General features: G+C 54.1%; 6 protein-coding genes across 6 annotated transcripts; 3 read left to right on the top strand and 3 right to left on the bottom strand.

The window, feature by feature from the left end:
• Positions 1 to 342: 342 nt before the first annotated feature.
• Positions 343 to 1,901, top strand: ACA1_193100 (carrier superfamily protein; the record flags this gene model as incomplete). Its single annotated transcript, XM_004336472.1, has 8 exons — positions 343 to 357; positions 514 to 592; positions 746 to 891; positions 988 to 1,070; positions 1,183 to 1,321; positions 1,437 to 1,590; positions 1,696 to 1,756; positions 1,862 to 1,901. The coding sequence occupies 8 exons, from the start codon at positions 343 to 345 to the stop codon at positions 1,899 to 1,901; spliced, it is 717 nt and encodes a 238-aa protein (XP_004336520.1).
• A 159-nt stretch (positions 1,902 to 2,060) lies between these two features.
• Positions 2,061 to 3,872, bottom strand: ACA1_193110 (uncharacterized protein; the record flags this gene model as incomplete). Its single annotated transcript, XM_004336473.1, has 8 exons — positions 2,061 to 2,345; positions 2,514 to 2,648; positions 2,724 to 2,866; positions 2,956 to 3,033; positions 3,146 to 3,233; positions 3,322 to 3,506; positions 3,642 to 3,729; positions 3,840 to 3,872. 8 exons carry the CDS (start codon positions 3,870 to 3,872, stop codon positions 2,061 to 2,063), a joined length of 1,035 nt encoding a protein of 344 aa, XP_004336521.1.
• A 4,140-nt stretch (positions 3,873 to 8,012) lies between these two features.
• ACA1_193120 (uncharacterized protein) lies at positions 8,013 to 9,214 on the top strand (the record flags this gene model as incomplete). The annotated part of the gene is made up of 4 exons (XM_004336474.1): positions 8,013 to 8,155; positions 8,284 to 8,364; positions 8,471 to 8,542; positions 8,683 to 9,214. The coding sequence occupies 4 exons, from the start codon at positions 8,013 to 8,015 to the stop codon at positions 9,212 to 9,214; spliced, it is 828 nt and encodes a 275-aa protein (XP_004336522.1).
• Positions 9,215 to 9,307: 93 nt separating this feature from the next.
• Positions 9,308 to 11,131, bottom strand: ACA1_193130 (Hypothetical protein; the record flags this gene model as incomplete). The annotated part of the gene is made up of 9 exons (XM_004336475.1): positions 9,308 to 9,382; positions 9,473 to 9,552; positions 9,634 to 9,748; positions 9,826 to 9,893; positions 9,990 to 10,142; positions 10,252 to 10,374; positions 10,483 to 10,574; positions 10,673 to 10,785; positions 11,039 to 11,131. The coding sequence occupies 9 exons, from the start codon at positions 11,129 to 11,131 to the stop codon at positions 9,308 to 9,310; spliced, it is 912 nt and encodes a 303-aa protein (XP_004336523.1).
• A 302-nt stretch (positions 11,132 to 11,433) lies between these two features.
• On the top strand, positions 11,434 to 13,383 carry ACA1_193140 (metallophosphoesterase; the record flags this gene model as incomplete). The annotated part of the gene is made up of 9 exons (XM_004336476.1): positions 11,434 to 11,528; positions 11,829 to 11,975; positions 12,064 to 12,140; positions 12,249 to 12,365; positions 12,489 to 12,641; positions 12,727 to 12,809; positions 12,899 to 13,013; positions 13,088 to 13,176; positions 13,273 to 13,383. 9 exons carry the CDS (start codon positions 11,434 to 11,436, stop codon positions 13,381 to 13,383), a joined length of 987 nt encoding a protein of 328 aa, XP_004336524.1.
• Positions 13,384 to 13,512: 129 nt separating this feature from the next.
• On the bottom strand, positions 13,513 to 15,179 carry ACA1_193150 (Serine/threonine protein phosphatase; the record flags this gene model as incomplete). Its single annotated transcript, XM_004336477.1, has 8 exons — positions 13,513 to 13,571; positions 13,662 to 13,806; positions 13,875 to 14,176; positions 14,282 to 14,398; positions 14,516 to 14,607; positions 14,739 to 14,851; positions 14,944 to 14,955; positions 15,030 to 15,179. 8 exons carry the CDS (start codon positions 15,177 to 15,179, stop codon positions 13,513 to 13,515), a joined length of 990 nt encoding a protein of 329 aa, XP_004336525.1.
• Between the last annotated feature and the right edge of the window lie 168 nt (positions 15,180 to 15,347).

The following is a 15,347-nucleotide window of genomic DNA, read 5'->3' on the forward strand; positions in this document are numbered from 1 at the left end:
CCACTCGCCATTGTGCTTCCTGATGAACAAGAAGCCCTCCTACGATGCGCGGAACATCAAAAAGGAAAGATAAAAAAAGAGTGTTTTAAAAGGGAATCAAAAAACTTGCCAAGTGCGCACCTTGGTGGTGTCTACAAGGACGACCGGCAGAGGAATCCTCTCCAGCGAGGGTCCCGAGTGCAGGCCCGGCCTATCCATCGTCCTCTTCTTTTTCAATTTATCTGTAATTAATTTGTATAAATTCCATCTCGGCATGCCACGCATACCAAGATGACCGTTGCAGCCTTCGTGCACGAAAACTACAACAATAAGAGACAAAAGCAAAAATCAACGACAACCATAATGGGCGAGCATCTGGTGTCTGCTGTGGGTGGCGCGCTGACTGCCGCCCTTTCGCACGTTACTTCCTTCCCTTTGGGTTCGTTACTCCCTCCCTTGTGTACACGATTTATTTAAATGCAAGAAAGTAATTTGAGCCATTGGGAATCAGATGTTCTGAAGGTGAGGGCACAGGTGGGCCGTAGCTGGCTGCCGTTGGGCGAGGGCTTCCGGCACGGCCTCGCCGCCAGCCTCGTCGGCTGGAGCTTGCACGGTACCCAAAAATAATTATAAATTTTTAATTATTTATTCTTGACGCAGTGCGCCAACTTTTTCGCTATTATATTATGCATAATTAAAAAATGTATTTTTTAAGTAAAAATATATTGATTAGCATAATTAATATTTAGTAATTTGATTATTTTAGGTGGTGCCAAATTCCTGGGGTACAACATGCTGAGGGAGGAGCTGCACGACGTGCTGCCGTGGGGTCCGTCGAACACGTACCTCTTTGCCTCGCTCACCGCCGAGACCGTCGCCACCCTCCTCCTCGCGCCCTTCCACACCTCCGAGGTTCGTTCACGGCGCCTCTGCTCCCGCGTCGTCAGTTCTGTTTCCGTGTGTGCGTGTGCGTGTGCGTGTTTGACCGGGGGCCGTTGTGGTGGGCAGGTCAAACTCGTGTCGGATCCGCTGTTTGCGCCCAGCCTCATCGCCGCCCTGCTCAAGATCATCCGACTTTCCGGCGTCCGTGGGTATGCGCTTTATTTTGTATTCATATTTATTTTTTTTAATAATTACTTTTCTATTTTAATATCAAAATGTATCAACTATTATTTATATTTTAATATTGTTGATACTGGACAGGCTGTTCGCGGGGCTTCCGGTGCTGCTGTTGCGTCAGCTGGTGGCGGGCTTCTGCAAGTTCCACCTGTTCGAGAAGTGCGCGCGTGCCTCCTTCAACTACCTCGAACCAGGCTACGCCAAGGACCGAAAGATCAAACGCGTACGCGCTTGTCTCACTTCTTATCTATTATCTATATATCTATATATCTATTTATCCATATTACCTATTTATCTGTTTTCAAAACTTAATTATTTATTCTCTTGGCTCCTCCAAGTACCACCGAGTTGCGGGCGTGCTGTTTTCGTCGCTGGTCACGTCGGCGGTGTGCGCCATCGTCAGCAACCCGTTCGATGTCATCTACACCCACATCGCTGCGTCCCCTTCCCCGCTCGGCGTCCTCGATGTCTACGCCCAAGTAGGCCTTACCGGTACCGACATCATAGGCCATGGCCTGTCCTGTGAGCGTGTGTCGTGTGTCGTGTGTCGTGTGTGTCTTGTTTGTGTCTTGTGTGTTCTTACGCGAGCGACGGCAGGTTTGTTCGCTGGCGTGGGATACCGAGTGGCATCCACCACGCTCAACAATTTCTTCATCTGGTATGTCGTACACACACACACACCCTCTCTCTCTATTTCTTTGTAGAACGCCAACCAGCTATCTCAACCCTGGGTTTTCATTCTTTGTCTCTTTTTTTGTGCCAGGGTATACTACGATTTGTTCAAGGAGCTCATTGCCATGTGATTGACATTGGCGCAGGTAGAAAACGCCAATAAACAAGTTATTTTGCAAACCTAAACACTTTACTGCCTGCTGAGGCGCTTGTAGGTGTAGCTTCACAGTGCAGCTCCGTCCCTTGAGAAAAGAGCCTTGAAGGAATTTATGTGCAAGTCTCCTACTTTACTACAGCACATCTTCGGCCTCCTTGTCTGAGAGGGGCTCGACATCCAGCACCTCCTTCTCCTCGTCGTGGTGGTGGCGCTCGCTCTTGTGGTGGTGGTGGTGGTTCTCACTCTTGTGCTCCTGCTTGTCGCCGTTGTTGTCGTGGCAGCAGGCCTTCTTGTCGGCGGCGGGCTGGTGGTGCACTACCGCGTGACTTTCCTCCTTCTTGGGCGCCTCCTCAGCCACATCATCCACGTGCTGCTCCTTCTTCTCCTCAAGCAGCTCCTTCTCCACATTCTTCTTCGTCTGTGCTCAACCACACGACACACACGACACACGCGACCATGGGCATTGGCTGAAGGCTGCCACGATACGACACGACACGACCAACGACACGACCAGTGACACGACACGACCAATGACACGACACGACCAACGACCAACGACAAACGACTAACGCAAAAAACAACGGACCGACTTGCCGAGGCCGAAGGGGAGAGAGGCCTTGAGCTCGTCGATGGCGGCGTCCTTGATGGCCACGGGATCGAACTTGTCGGCCACCTTGGCCCACTCGAACGTCTCGTACTGGTGCACCAGGTACGGCACCGTCTGCCCAGGGAAAGCCAGAAAGCGAAGCGCAAGAACGAGGAACGAAGAAAACGAAGAAACGAAAGAACGAAGAACGAGAAAGAGATGAGCGCAAGACCGGGGAATTGTAAGGTGGCGGGGGGCTGTGGGACGACGACGTGCCTTTTCGTAGGGCGGCAGGAGGGCGGCAGTGGCGACACCACCGCTGAGCAGGGCCAGACGGAAGGGCAGCCTCAGCACTGCGTGAAAGAAAAAGCGAGAAAAAGGAATAAGTAAAAAAATAATAATCATAATCAAATATTATAATAAAAAGTAGTGCGGCGAGTACCTTTCCTGGTGGCGACGAGCGTCAGCACGCCAGTCGTCGCAGCGAAGGCGATCTCAGGGCCCAGCTTCTGACCAGTGACTGTACAGAACAACACATAACACACGCACACGCGCCACCGCACACGCACGCACGCACACACGAGTCAAAACAAGGGAGTTGACAATTGGGGGAGGAGCATTGAATCACGCACGCAGCCAGTAGTATCGGGTGGCGTAGTGCTTGGTGGTGCCCCACTTGTGGTCGAAGTCGGTCTTCTCCTTGAACGACTTCCACTGGCCCTGTAGCGGCAACCGCAACAAAGTAATCAGCACTACGCCACGTGTGTGTGTGCGTGCGGTGGTGCGTGTGCGGTGGTGGAGAGGGTACGCAGGCGTCGGCGAGGGTCTCCTGGGCGGCGATGCGGACGGAGGTGATGTAGGGGCGCAGGAACGTACCCTTCTCCTCCTCCCACACCTCCTCCCACTGCTGCTGCGACACCACCGGCGACTCCTCGGCCTCGGCGGCGACGGCGACGGCCTCCGGCTGCTCCTCGTCCACAGCCACGTCCTTCTCTGCTCCCGCGATAATAAATTAAATGATTATATATTTATTGGGATTTTATAATTCATTTATTGGGATTTTATAAGCGTTGAATGGATGTAAATTAGAAAATAATGATAATAAGTAATAATAATCTAAATGGGTACCGTGGGCGTGCACGGAGGGCAGGCTGAAGCGGGAGCCGAGCATGGCAGCGCCACCGCTGGTCGCCAGCACGAGGCCGGCCCGACGCGGCTGTACGGCACAAAGATGGTCAGCCAAAACAAGTAATTGAATTTAATAAAGCCCACTACAAAATTGGCAGAACGGCTTGGAGGAGAAATCAAAATCAGAGAGGTGCGTACGGTCACAGTGAATTGCGAGCGTGCGAGCTTCATCTTTGCTTGTGTGTTCGCCGTGGTATTGTAAATCAAATCAAATTTTTTGTTTCTGCTTGCGTACGGTTGGTGCAGCCCCGGAAAATTGCAACGAAACAGCCGCAACACTGAAGAATTCGAATCATTAGATTAAAATTGAGAAAAGGGAAGGGGCTGGAGAAAACTCCACCAAGAGGTGCATAATTTCTGTATCAAGGGAATTTCGGTTCCCCTCCACCAACAGAGACCTGGTTGGCCCACCTTCTAAGGTAACAGTCCTCTCTATCTCCCTCACTGCATCTCTTTCTTGCTTGGGCCCTATGGTGGAGCATGTGGCTGTTACCTCAATTTTGATTCCCAATTGATAATGGTGCATTGGTTGGTGGTAGGCCCAGAAGAGCAACAATGGAGCACAACAAGGCACCAAGGGGTGGGCAAGAATAATGAATTGGCAATGGGCACCATGACAAGAGGAGCTGGGACTGCCATTGGGTGCCATCTTCACTCTCACTGAAAATTCTGGCTGCATTAATGGTGGCCAAGAAAGTGTTAGAAACTGCCCTTGGTGCTGAAGTGCAGGCATGAACCCAGCTGTACTGTGAAGTGGCTAGGGAGAGGCCATCTGCCTCATCCACCATCCACATTCATGAGATGAACAGCCTGCAGTACCTGTGTCACCTCCCCATCCAGCAGTCTGGTCAGGTGCATGTGTATTGGTGCCAGTATCATGGTGAGCTCTTGTTTGGTCTATCCCAAGAGGGGCAGGGACAGCTGCACTGTGGAACTCTGGGCTCTTAAGTATGGCATCCCCCACCCCCACCCCACTTTAATTGCACCATCCTTGATGTGTTGGGGGTATGGGTGGGCATGTACATAGGGTCCAGTGAACACCCCAATGTCATTGGCCTGCTTGTGACCTCTTGGACACAGCTTGTCCTCAGAAGAATGAAGAGATGGACCTGGAGCAGCTGTGGCCCATAAGGTCATTCCTGCCACTGGTTGCTCCATTGGGTTTGCAGGTTCTCACATATGACATGACACCACATGGCCTGCCACACCTAGGTCTTGCCCTCAAGGGGTGGGGTGCTTGAGCCCAAGCTCTGTAATTTTGGCATCTCCACCTACTCTCCAAGGTTGCTCACCTTCATCCTATCCCCTTGGCACTCCTGGGTACATGCCCTACAAGCTGCTGTACCCAGAGGCCAACATCTTCTACACCAAGGCCAGGCCCCAATAGATCATAACACTCCACTAGAAGGTGCTATTGCAGAATATTGATGAGAGACCCATGGCAGTAAGGTTAGTAGATATTCATCATCCAATACATGTGCAAAGTGCTGTACAAGTAGGAGCTGCATCTGCTGGTCTGTGACTGTGCCCAGCTACATCAAGTGTCCCTCTAGGACCCCATCAACACAAAGCAGGATTTCAAGCTTCCATCAGTGGTCAACATTCAGGGTCTTGCCATGTACCAGTCCCACCCCAGCAGCCATGGCTACCTACTCATCATCAGCCAACTGGTAGTTCCAGGAGGGGCAAGTACAAGCAGTTCAAAAAGGCCTCAACCCCAAGCATCATCACCATCATCATCATTGCCCTCACCTACCCCACCCAGCACAGCAGCCAACTATCAGCTGATCACTTACAATCTAGAGACTGGTGGCCTGATGCAGGTGCTTTTCAACAACAAGGGTTCAATCAGACTCAGTGACTCCTGGCAGCCATGTGCAGTCACTGTTCAGATCCAGAAGGTGATGATGAACTCACACTGAAGCTGGGCCAAGAGAGGACTCCACTGGTCCTCACAGCCAGCAAGGAACACATCTTCCAGCAAGCCACAGCCAACAAATTATTGTGGAGCCTGCAGCATGAACTCACACTGAAGCTGGGCCAAGAGAGGAGCCCACTGGTCCTCACAGCCAGCAAGTTGCATCATGACAGCACACAAGGAGTCAGCCTTGGGCTGTCAAGGTCTCACCACCCAAGGACACATGGAGACCTGCACTGGTGGGAGGCCAATCTCTGGCAGTGCAATTCTAACCACCAATAATTTCAGTGCACTACAACTTTGCTCCTCCATCTGCCCCACCCTTGAATACCAAGATCAGCAGGTATACAAATAAATCCCTTCCCCCATCCTTCCTGGTCTATGTCAACAACATCTTGCTTGATGTGCACTGAAAGCACCTGAAACTTGCAGTCATTTGAAATGAGAGGTCCAGTCATTTTGAAAAGTGATTTTGTTTGTCAGTTTAACCTCATATAAATGGTTTTGACAACACAAAAATGGTTTTAATTTAATAAAAGCAAGACAAAATTGGGAGAATCTTGAGAAATGGTAGATTAAAAAGGTAACTGGGCCATCAGTCAAGGTTCCTGGAATGACCAATTTCTATCATGTGTTGGTGATCCTCTGAACAACTTCAAAATGCACCTTGCCTTTGCTTACATACCCTCCATCAATTCCTAATCACTACTCTCACATCCACTTCATGGTGAACCTCACATCATTTGGGCTGAATTGGAGCACTATTCCTGAAGATAAAATTCCACCACAACAAAGGTGGATCAGGCAGTTCTTTGGTGCAGGTCAGGCTAAGGTGACCATAATCTTCATCCAGATGCAGCCAGTCTTTCAAGACACTTGCCAAATTACACAATCAAAGCTGCACTCATATACATACCCAAAGGGCACAACATCATAATCATAACAGACTCCAGAGCAGCCATCAACATCACCAACTTCCACACATGGGGTCCCAGCTAGTGACAGAGCCACTCTTCAACAAACAGAGCAAACCCTGTCACCCTGTTTGATGGCAACAGCAAGGAAGTAAACAGTGATGTACAGGGATGGGCACTTGCCCACCATGCCAAAAACTGGAAAGTACTACAGAGTGGGAAGCCAGTCCAAGGACTCTACCTCTGCAACAAACACACAGACTGCAAGGCTACACATGCTGCCCTCAATCCCAAGTCCAGCCCCCTGCAGAACTGAATGAGCGACTTCCTGCACAAAGCCAGATATGGTGCGCTCACTGACTGCAGCATCAGGTTTCACACCTACTGGGAAAAGGATGACATAGAAAGCATCCCCAGACCACTCCCCTCCAACATCGTGAACGACCAGAGCGGACTGAACACGTGGCACAGACGACAACAGCGCTACAACACACAAGCATGTCCCCATAAAGGAAACCACGACACACACATCCGTTCTCTGCCGAAGGCCCCTAAACAAGGATATGGTCTGCAACACCGCCAAAGACATCCAGGACATGATCAAAGCGGAGGCCACCACTAACCTCAACTCCACGCACCACATGCCTATATGGTCCTCAAACGCCCCACCCAACGGCGTTCGAATCATTCCGCAAGCTGGCCAACTACAACAAAAACATGGGAGCGCTCGGATACGTACCCCACGCCCTCAAGGACGGCCTTGCCGCAAAATCACGCTGCGCATAGCACAAGGCGCTCACACCATCTGGATCAAGCGCTGCCAAGAGCTTGTCCAATGTGCCGCGCACGCCCCCCCCCACCCCATTCTCGCCCCGCATCGCCCCCCCCCCCGCCCAACGTCACCGCGACCAGCGTGTATACCCACTGAACCCCGGCCTCGAACACGACGCCACACCCCCCCCAACCACCATGGAGCCCAAACTCACCCACACGCGCAGGACACCGTGCCCCGACGACACACGCCGCGCACGCCCATCACGCGGATCGCGCCTCCCCCTATCCCGCCCACCTCCGACGCCCCCACCCCCCCTCCCCCCATGCACACCAACGCCATCGTCGAGCCACCAGCCCCACCAAGGCCAACCACGCATCAGCCTCAACCGCAAAGACCCCCCCTGGCCCCACTACCGCTACTGAGCACCCCGACCTTCGGCCACGCGGCTACAACGAACGCACCAGCCACCCTACCCCTCGCCCCTGCACACGGCCGCGTAGCGGACCCGGACCCCAGCACGCCTACCGATCGCTGCCCTACCCCTCCTACTATACGACGCGTCCTTTATTTAGTAAGACACACCTGTGCCCATCCCATCAGACGTGAGCCCGCCACGGCGTCAGTCCCTGCAGGATTTTTTTTGCTCCTCGTCTACAATAATAAAAAAGACTAGAATTGAAAATGATTGTAAATCAAAACAGAAGATGGACGACGCATGGAGTTCATCGAAGAAGGCGCCAGTCTGGACTGGCGGCGAAGGCGGTGGCGCAGAGGCATTCGCGCAGGCCGTATCCGAGATGGTGAACCACAAGCAGGTCTACGACATGCTCGAAACTCAATCCCAAGTGTACGGCCCATCTCAATGTGCACAAATATTAATTAGATATTAATAATAATCAGATTCTTTACACTGATTTGATTCATGTTTTCTTTTTACCATTTAAAAAAACTCAACATTGATCGTGCCTCATCCAGGTACAAGTCGCTCAAGACGTCGCAAGAGTCGTTGACGGCCTTCAACGATTTCTCGGCCACCCTCTACCGCAACACACACCGGTGCGTGTGCACGCCTCGCTGCACGACACACGCCGCACACCGCACACGCACCACCGCACACGCTCCTCTCCCAAGTCTTACCATCTACGGGCGGTGCGTTTCTAAGGGACTTTGAGCGGCGCACGAAGATGATCAAGGACATGCAGAAGGACCTCGAGTACATCTATCGCAAGCTCAAGTACTCTCACGGCCCACCACAGCCCTATCCTCCTTTTGCTGGCGAGACCACACTGATGCAATACCTGTGTGCGGTGTGTGCGGTGTGTGTCGTGCGGCGTTGTGCGTGTGCGTGTGCGTGTCGTGCGGCGTGTGCGGCAGGTTCTTGAAGGGGAAGGTGGAGGAGGTGACGGGGGTGCCGCCGGACGTGGTGCGCGCCACCCTGCGCGAGATGGACCGGGCCAAGGCCGCCTTCCTCGGCGAAGAGGAGGAGCAGCCGCAGCGGAACGACGACGAGGAGAAGGAGCCGGAGCCCGTCGGCACCACTCCGCAGCAGCAGCAGCAGCCACCACAGGCGGCGGCAGAAGCGGGAGAAGAAGCGAAGCGAGTACCTGAAGCCGAAGCCGAAGCTGAAGCTGACGATGGCGGAAGAAGTGTGGAAGTGCAGCGGGACGACACGCCGGCGGAGCAACTGAAGGTGGAGGTGGTGAAAGAAGAAGAAGAAGAAAAGAAAGAAGAAAAGGAGAAGGAGGAAGAAGAGCAAAACACAGAAACGAAGGGCGAAGAGGGAGAAAAGAAGGTGGAAGAGGTGGTGGAGGAAGAACCACAAACACCGCCTCCCGCTGCTTCATCGGCGACGGCAACGTCATCTGCCGACCAGGAACGGACGTCGGCGTCCGAGGTTTCGCTGTAAACAGCACCGTGCCTCAACACACTACATTTACAAAACATACAAAACACAACCGCGCCAGGGTCTGATGGATGGGTGGTCGTCTGTCTGGAGACATCAGCTCTTGGCCGCTGCCGGCTTGGGCGCAGGCGGTCCGGGCGGCGGAGGCGGAGGCGGCGCGGCCGCCATGGGCTGTGTGTCGTGTGTCGCGTGTCGTGCGTGTCGTGTGTCGTGTGTTTGTAAGGTAAATGGGGGTGAGTGTAGTGTGGACGAGACACGCACGATCTTAGCCAGCTCCCTGGCAAGCTCCTCCCGTCTGTTCTTGTCCGGATCGTTCCGCATGATGTGGCTCTTGCGATCGTCTGTCGTGTCGGTCGGTTCTCATGGTCAGTTGGCGCACACAATCATTGTCGGGCGGGCGGATGGGTGAGGGGAGTGGGTACTGTCGATGGTGATGACGAACTCGGGGCAGAAGCCGGCCTTCTCGCCCAACTGGAGGTAGCCCAGCTGGTTGGAGGCCACCAGTACGTCGTTCACCACCCACTGGTGGCTCGAGTGCTGCGTTACATGCAACCGTTGTTGCTATGCAACTCTACAACTTTTGGTTGAACGGAAAAGAAAAGAAGAGAGCGCACCGTGTGGCCGTAGCCCCAGAGAATGACCGGCGGCTTGAGCAAAGACTCCCATTCGGCGCCCACACCCACTAAGCGCAGCCGAGTTCCAGCCGAGAAAGAAATGCGATGCGAGTCAGCCTGGCACAGAATCCTAGACCAGGAGGTCAGTGTGGAAGGCGAAGTACTGATGTTGCCGGGCTTGTGGTGGGTGAGCACGACGACGGCCTCGCCCGCGGCCTTGGCCTCGGCGATGGCGGCCTTGAGCCAGGCCACCTCCTCCGCGTGCCAGCGGTTCGTGTCCGCCGCCCGCAGCTTGCGCTTCTTCGGCTCCTCCTCAGCTGTGCTCATACATCCCATAAGCTCATCGCGCGTGTGCGGTCGTGTGTGTGCCGTGTGTGCCGTGCGTCGTGCGCGGTGCGTGTCGGGTCATTGAAAGGAGCGCAGTACAGGAAGCAGGCGTTTCGGAGAACATGATGAGCGAGTAGTCGTTGACGGTGGCCTCCAGGTGCCCCAGATAGAACTCCGGGCAGTGGTTCCATAGGGTCGTGCCCAGCACCCTCACCTTGTGCCCTGTTCGCGTTTTTAGCCCACCGGAACTCACACACGCACACGCACACCGCACACGCACTCGCGCACGCACCACCGCACACGCACACGCACACGCACACGCACGCGCACCGTTGTCGTTGAGGAGCACCGAGCTCATGTGCAGAAAGTGGAGGTTGGCGATCGAGCTACAAAACTGCGCGATCTCACGGTTCACCGTGTCCCTGTGTCGTGTGTGTCGTGTGTGTCGTGTCATGTGTGATATGACATGGGAACGAAGACCACTCTTAAGAATTAGGCCTTACAGGACACTGTACGGTACCGGTCGGAGCTGTAGTATTCGTGGTTGCCGGTGATGACGAACACGCGCTCGAATCGCTCCGCCTGCGCCTTGAGGAAATCCAAGTAGTCCTTCTTCCGCGGCTGACCAATGTCCTGCACTCGCGAGATGATCCTCAAAACTCAGTCGACGGTCGTGCGTGTGCGTGTGCGGTGGTGCGGTGCGTGTGCGGTGGTGCGTGTCGTGTGCGGTGGTGCGGGTGCGTGCGCTTAAACTGTTGAGTGCAGTGGTAGTTCGATCGTACCCCCAGCAATGCCTGTGGACGACCACCACGATAAAAGTTAAATAAAAAAAGAAAAATTTTAATAATAAAAAATATCTAAAACTGAGGTGGTTGGGGAGAGGTACGAGGTAGGGGGCGCGGGGCTCGAAGGAGGGCAGGTGCGCGAGGGTGTTGGCGAACTCGAGGTGGAGGTCGCTCATGATCTGCACCTCGAACATGGCCGTCGCACCCTCGCCCCTGAACCTGGGCCGCTCCGCCGCCACTTCCACTTGGGTTAACGTGGGGGGCGGCGTAGGCGGACTTGGTACGTGCGCCATGGTGTGCTTCTGGTTTCACTGTTATGTGATGATTTAGCTATATGTTTATTTATTTATTTACACAGGGGGTTTCGGTGAAAGCAACTCCCTTTTGACTTCACCAAAAAGAAAGAAATGACTCTCAAATAAATAAAAACAAAACGTGATTTTTATTATTATAAAATCAGAGGAGAAGAGAGTGAGCAAGGAAGAATAGAGATAAAATGTTCCACGTGAAGAAACCGAAGCGGCCGGTGTTCAGAGGCGAAGGTGCGACGGCCATGTTCGAGGTGCAGATCATGAGCGACCTCCACCTCGAGTTCCCCAACACCCTCGCGCACCTGCCCTCCTTCGAGCCCCGCGCCCCCTACCTCGTACCCCACCCCTCCACCCCTCCCATCTTATTCCTTCACTTATTTTTATCTTCTTTTGATATCTGCTCTTTTTATTGTGGTCGCCAGGCACTGCTCGGGGTAAGCGTTCTTCCACGAAGCACGCCACACGCCACACACCACACGCCACACAACACACGCCACACGACACACGCCACACGACACACACAACGACGCACGCACACGCAGCCACAAGACACACGCAGGCATGAAAGGGCTAATGTCAGGGGAATGGTGATGGATTGGGTGATGGGTGAACAGGACATTGGCCAGCCGCGGAAGAAGGACTACTTGGAATTCCTCAAGACGCAGGCGGCGCGATTCGAGCGCGTGTTCCTCGTCACCGGCAACCACGAATACTACGCCTCCGACAGGTACCTTCCGTGCTACACGACACGACCAACGACACGACACGAGACAGCACGCACAAACCGCACACGCTCGTAGAGACACGGTGCATAGGGAAATCGCAGAGTTTTGCAGCACCTTCGACAACCTGCACTTCTTGCAAATGAGCTCCGTCCTGCTCGAAGATAACGGTTCGCCGACCACACAAGCGCGTTGTGAGATCTTGTTTGTCGTGTCGTGTCGTGTCGTGCGTGTCGCGTGTCGTGGGTGTGACTGACTTGGGACTGAACAACATACAGGGCACAAGGTGCGCGTTCTGGGGACCACCCTGTGGCACCACTGCCCGGAGAAGGAATTCTCTCAGGTAGAGAGGACCATGAACGACTACGCCATGATCGGGGTGCCCAGCACCACATGTACTTGCCCTTCTCTCCCACATGCAACGACACGGCACGCGCACGCGCACGCACATGCACACGCACACGCACACGCCGCATGTCGCGGTATGTAACGCATGTGGGGCTGGCTTCACGGAGCAGCTGCGGGAGCTCCGCTGAAGCGGAAACTGAAAGCCACGGACACGAACCGCTGGCACGCGGAGGAGGTGGCCTGGCTCAAGGCCGCCATCAAGAAGGCCAAGAAGGCGGGCGAGGCCGTCGTCGTGCTCACCCACCACCTCCCCTCCAACAATAGTTCGAGCCTCAACTCTCATTATTATTTATTTTAATTATTATTATATCGGTAGACTAATTAGCAGAATAATATTGTGGGGCGCAGTGGTGTGGGGCGGGCGGGGATTCAGTACTGATCTCGAGAAGATGATCAAGTCGCCGATCATCTTCTGGGGCTATGGCCATACGGTGCGTCTCTCTTTCCTTCTCTGTATGGTGAACATATATGGCAACATTCAGTTATTTATTTTGCATCATGTTGTGTGTTGTGATCACAGCACGCGAGTTACCAGAAGGTGATCAACGGAGTCATGGTGGCCTCCAATCAGCTGGGCTACATCTCGATGGCCGAAGAAACCGGCTTCTACCCCGAGTTTGTGGTCACCATCGACCGTACGCCTGCCTGCCTGCCTGCCAGCAAGCACTGGTCATGATTTTCTCAACGAACGACCAACCGAACACTACAGATGATGGCAAGAGGTACACCATGAGAAACGATCCGGACAGGAACAAGCGAGACCAGCTCGCCAAGCTCGCCGAGGAGGAGGCCAAGAAGGTGCGCCTCCATGCGCCGCCCGCATTTGATTGGGTTTGCTGTACTCACATCCACCACACGCACCCGCACACGCACACTCACCCGTGACACCCGCAGCCTGCCGAAGCCGCTCCACCGCCGCCTCCGCCTCCTGCGGCGTCGCAACGCCCGGCCAACGCACAAGAACTGGTCTTTTCCCTTAAACACAGGATGGCGAGTGATTACTAAAGTAGAACTGTACACCTACACCACCACCTACACCACCACCTACACCAAGCATAGGGAAATAGTGACATTGTGATGCAATATAGTTATTGTGTTTTACACAACTTTTTTCCAATATATCAACATGCACCATCAGTCCTGCTGGTTGGTCTTAGCTGGGTCGTTTCGCATGATGTAACTCTGGCGGTCATCTGTTTGCCACATCACAACAAAGATGTATGTTTGCTTTTTGTTTGTTATATGCACACGTCTTGGATGGGCGGGCAGCAGGTGGTACGTACGGTCGATGGTGACCACAAACTCGGGGGAGAAGCCGGCCTTTTCGGGCGGCGCCATGAAGTAGCCCCTCTGATTGGAGGCCACCATGACCCCATTGATCACCGTCTGGTGACTCTTGTGCTGCATTGCAACGTCAACCGTCTTCCTCTTCTAGAAAGAACGAAAGCGACAAGAGAGAAAGAGAGAAAGAGAGAGAGAGGGAGAGAGAAACGTACTGTGTGACCGTAGCCCCAGAAGATGAGCGGCGACTTGATCACGTCCTCAAGGTCGGTACTAAAGCCCAGCCCGCCCGAAAGCACTGCAAACCAACTTGCGTGAGTGAGGAAAAAGTTGGTCACTTGAGGGCGGAAGTGGGCGATCGAACTGTTGTTGGAGGGGAGGTGGTGGGTGAGCACGGCGACGGCCTCGCCCGCGGCCTCAGCCTCGGCGATGGCGGCCTTGAGCCAGGCCACCTCCTCCGCGTGCCAGCTGTTCGTGTCCGCCGCCCGCAGCTTGCGCTTCTTTGGCGCACCCTCTGCTGCACCGTCACAATCACCGCACTCGTCAAATACCGCGCATGCGCGTGTGGTGGTGCGTGTGCGGTGGTGCGTGTCGCGTAAAAGTAGGGGGAAAGAGAGAGTACGGGTGGTGCTGGGCACCCCGATCATGGCGTAGTCGTTCAGGGTGCGCTCGACCTGCCCGATGTCCTTCTCCGGGCAGTGGTGCCACAAGGTGGTCCCCAGAACGCGCACCTTGTGCCCTGTGTGTTGTTCACCCAAGTCAGTCACACGGACACACGACACGACACGACACGACACCAACGGCAAACGTGTTGTAGCATGGCACACGCCACACGCACACACGGCCCGTCGCGAACCGTTATCTTCGAGGAGCACAGAGCTCATTTGCAAAAAGTGCAGGTTGTCGAACGTGCTGCAAAACTCACTGATCTGCCTATGCACCGTGTCTCTGTGCGCGCGTGTGATGATGATTGCGACGGTGTGTGTGTGTGTGTGTGTGGTGTGTGTGTGTGTGTGGTCGTGAGACGAAGAGCGAGAGCTGAAGGTGGAGCGGAAAAGAGACGTCAACACGGATGGTACCGGTCGGAGGTGTAGTATTCGTGGTTGCCGGTGACGACGAACACGCGCTCGAACCGAGCCGCTTGCGCCGCCAGGAATGCAAAGTAGTTCTCCTTCTTCGGGTGGCCTATGTCCTGCACCAACACAAATTTGTTGAATGATAAACCAGCCGTGTGTCGTGTGTGTCGTGTGTGTCGTCGCTGGTGTCATGACGTCGCTTACGTACCCCGAGCAGTGCCTGCCACCAACATAGAAGCAAAAAGATAAAAAATCTGCAAAAGGGAGAAAAGCAAAGTGGGAAGGGTGGGGTACGAGGTAGGGGGCGCGAGGTTCGAAGGAGGGCAGGTGCGCGAGGGCGTTGGGGAACTCGAGGTGGAGGTCGCTCATGATCTGCACCTCGAACATGGCCGTCGCACCTTCGCCTCTGAACACCGGCCGCTTCGGTTTCTTCACGTTGAGCATTTTTTATATATTTCCTCCCTGAACCTGGGCGCGCCACAGATGTCCTCAAGTTGGGGTCACCTTCTTTGATCTGTTGTCGATTTCTTGTTTAATTTGCTTTTTTTTCTTCCCAACCGTTGCAACGCGTGGACATCTACTTGTCTGGATGTGAGCAGGTGTCTCTCTTCT

This window comes from Acanthamoeba castellanii (genome assembly GCF_000313135.1).
Source record: "Acanthamoeba castellanii str. Neff unplaced genomic scaffold scf7180000084749, whole genome shotgun sequence".
Taxonomy (NCBI): domain Eukaryota; phylum Discosea; order Longamoebia; family Acanthamoebidae; genus Acanthamoeba; species Acanthamoeba castellanii.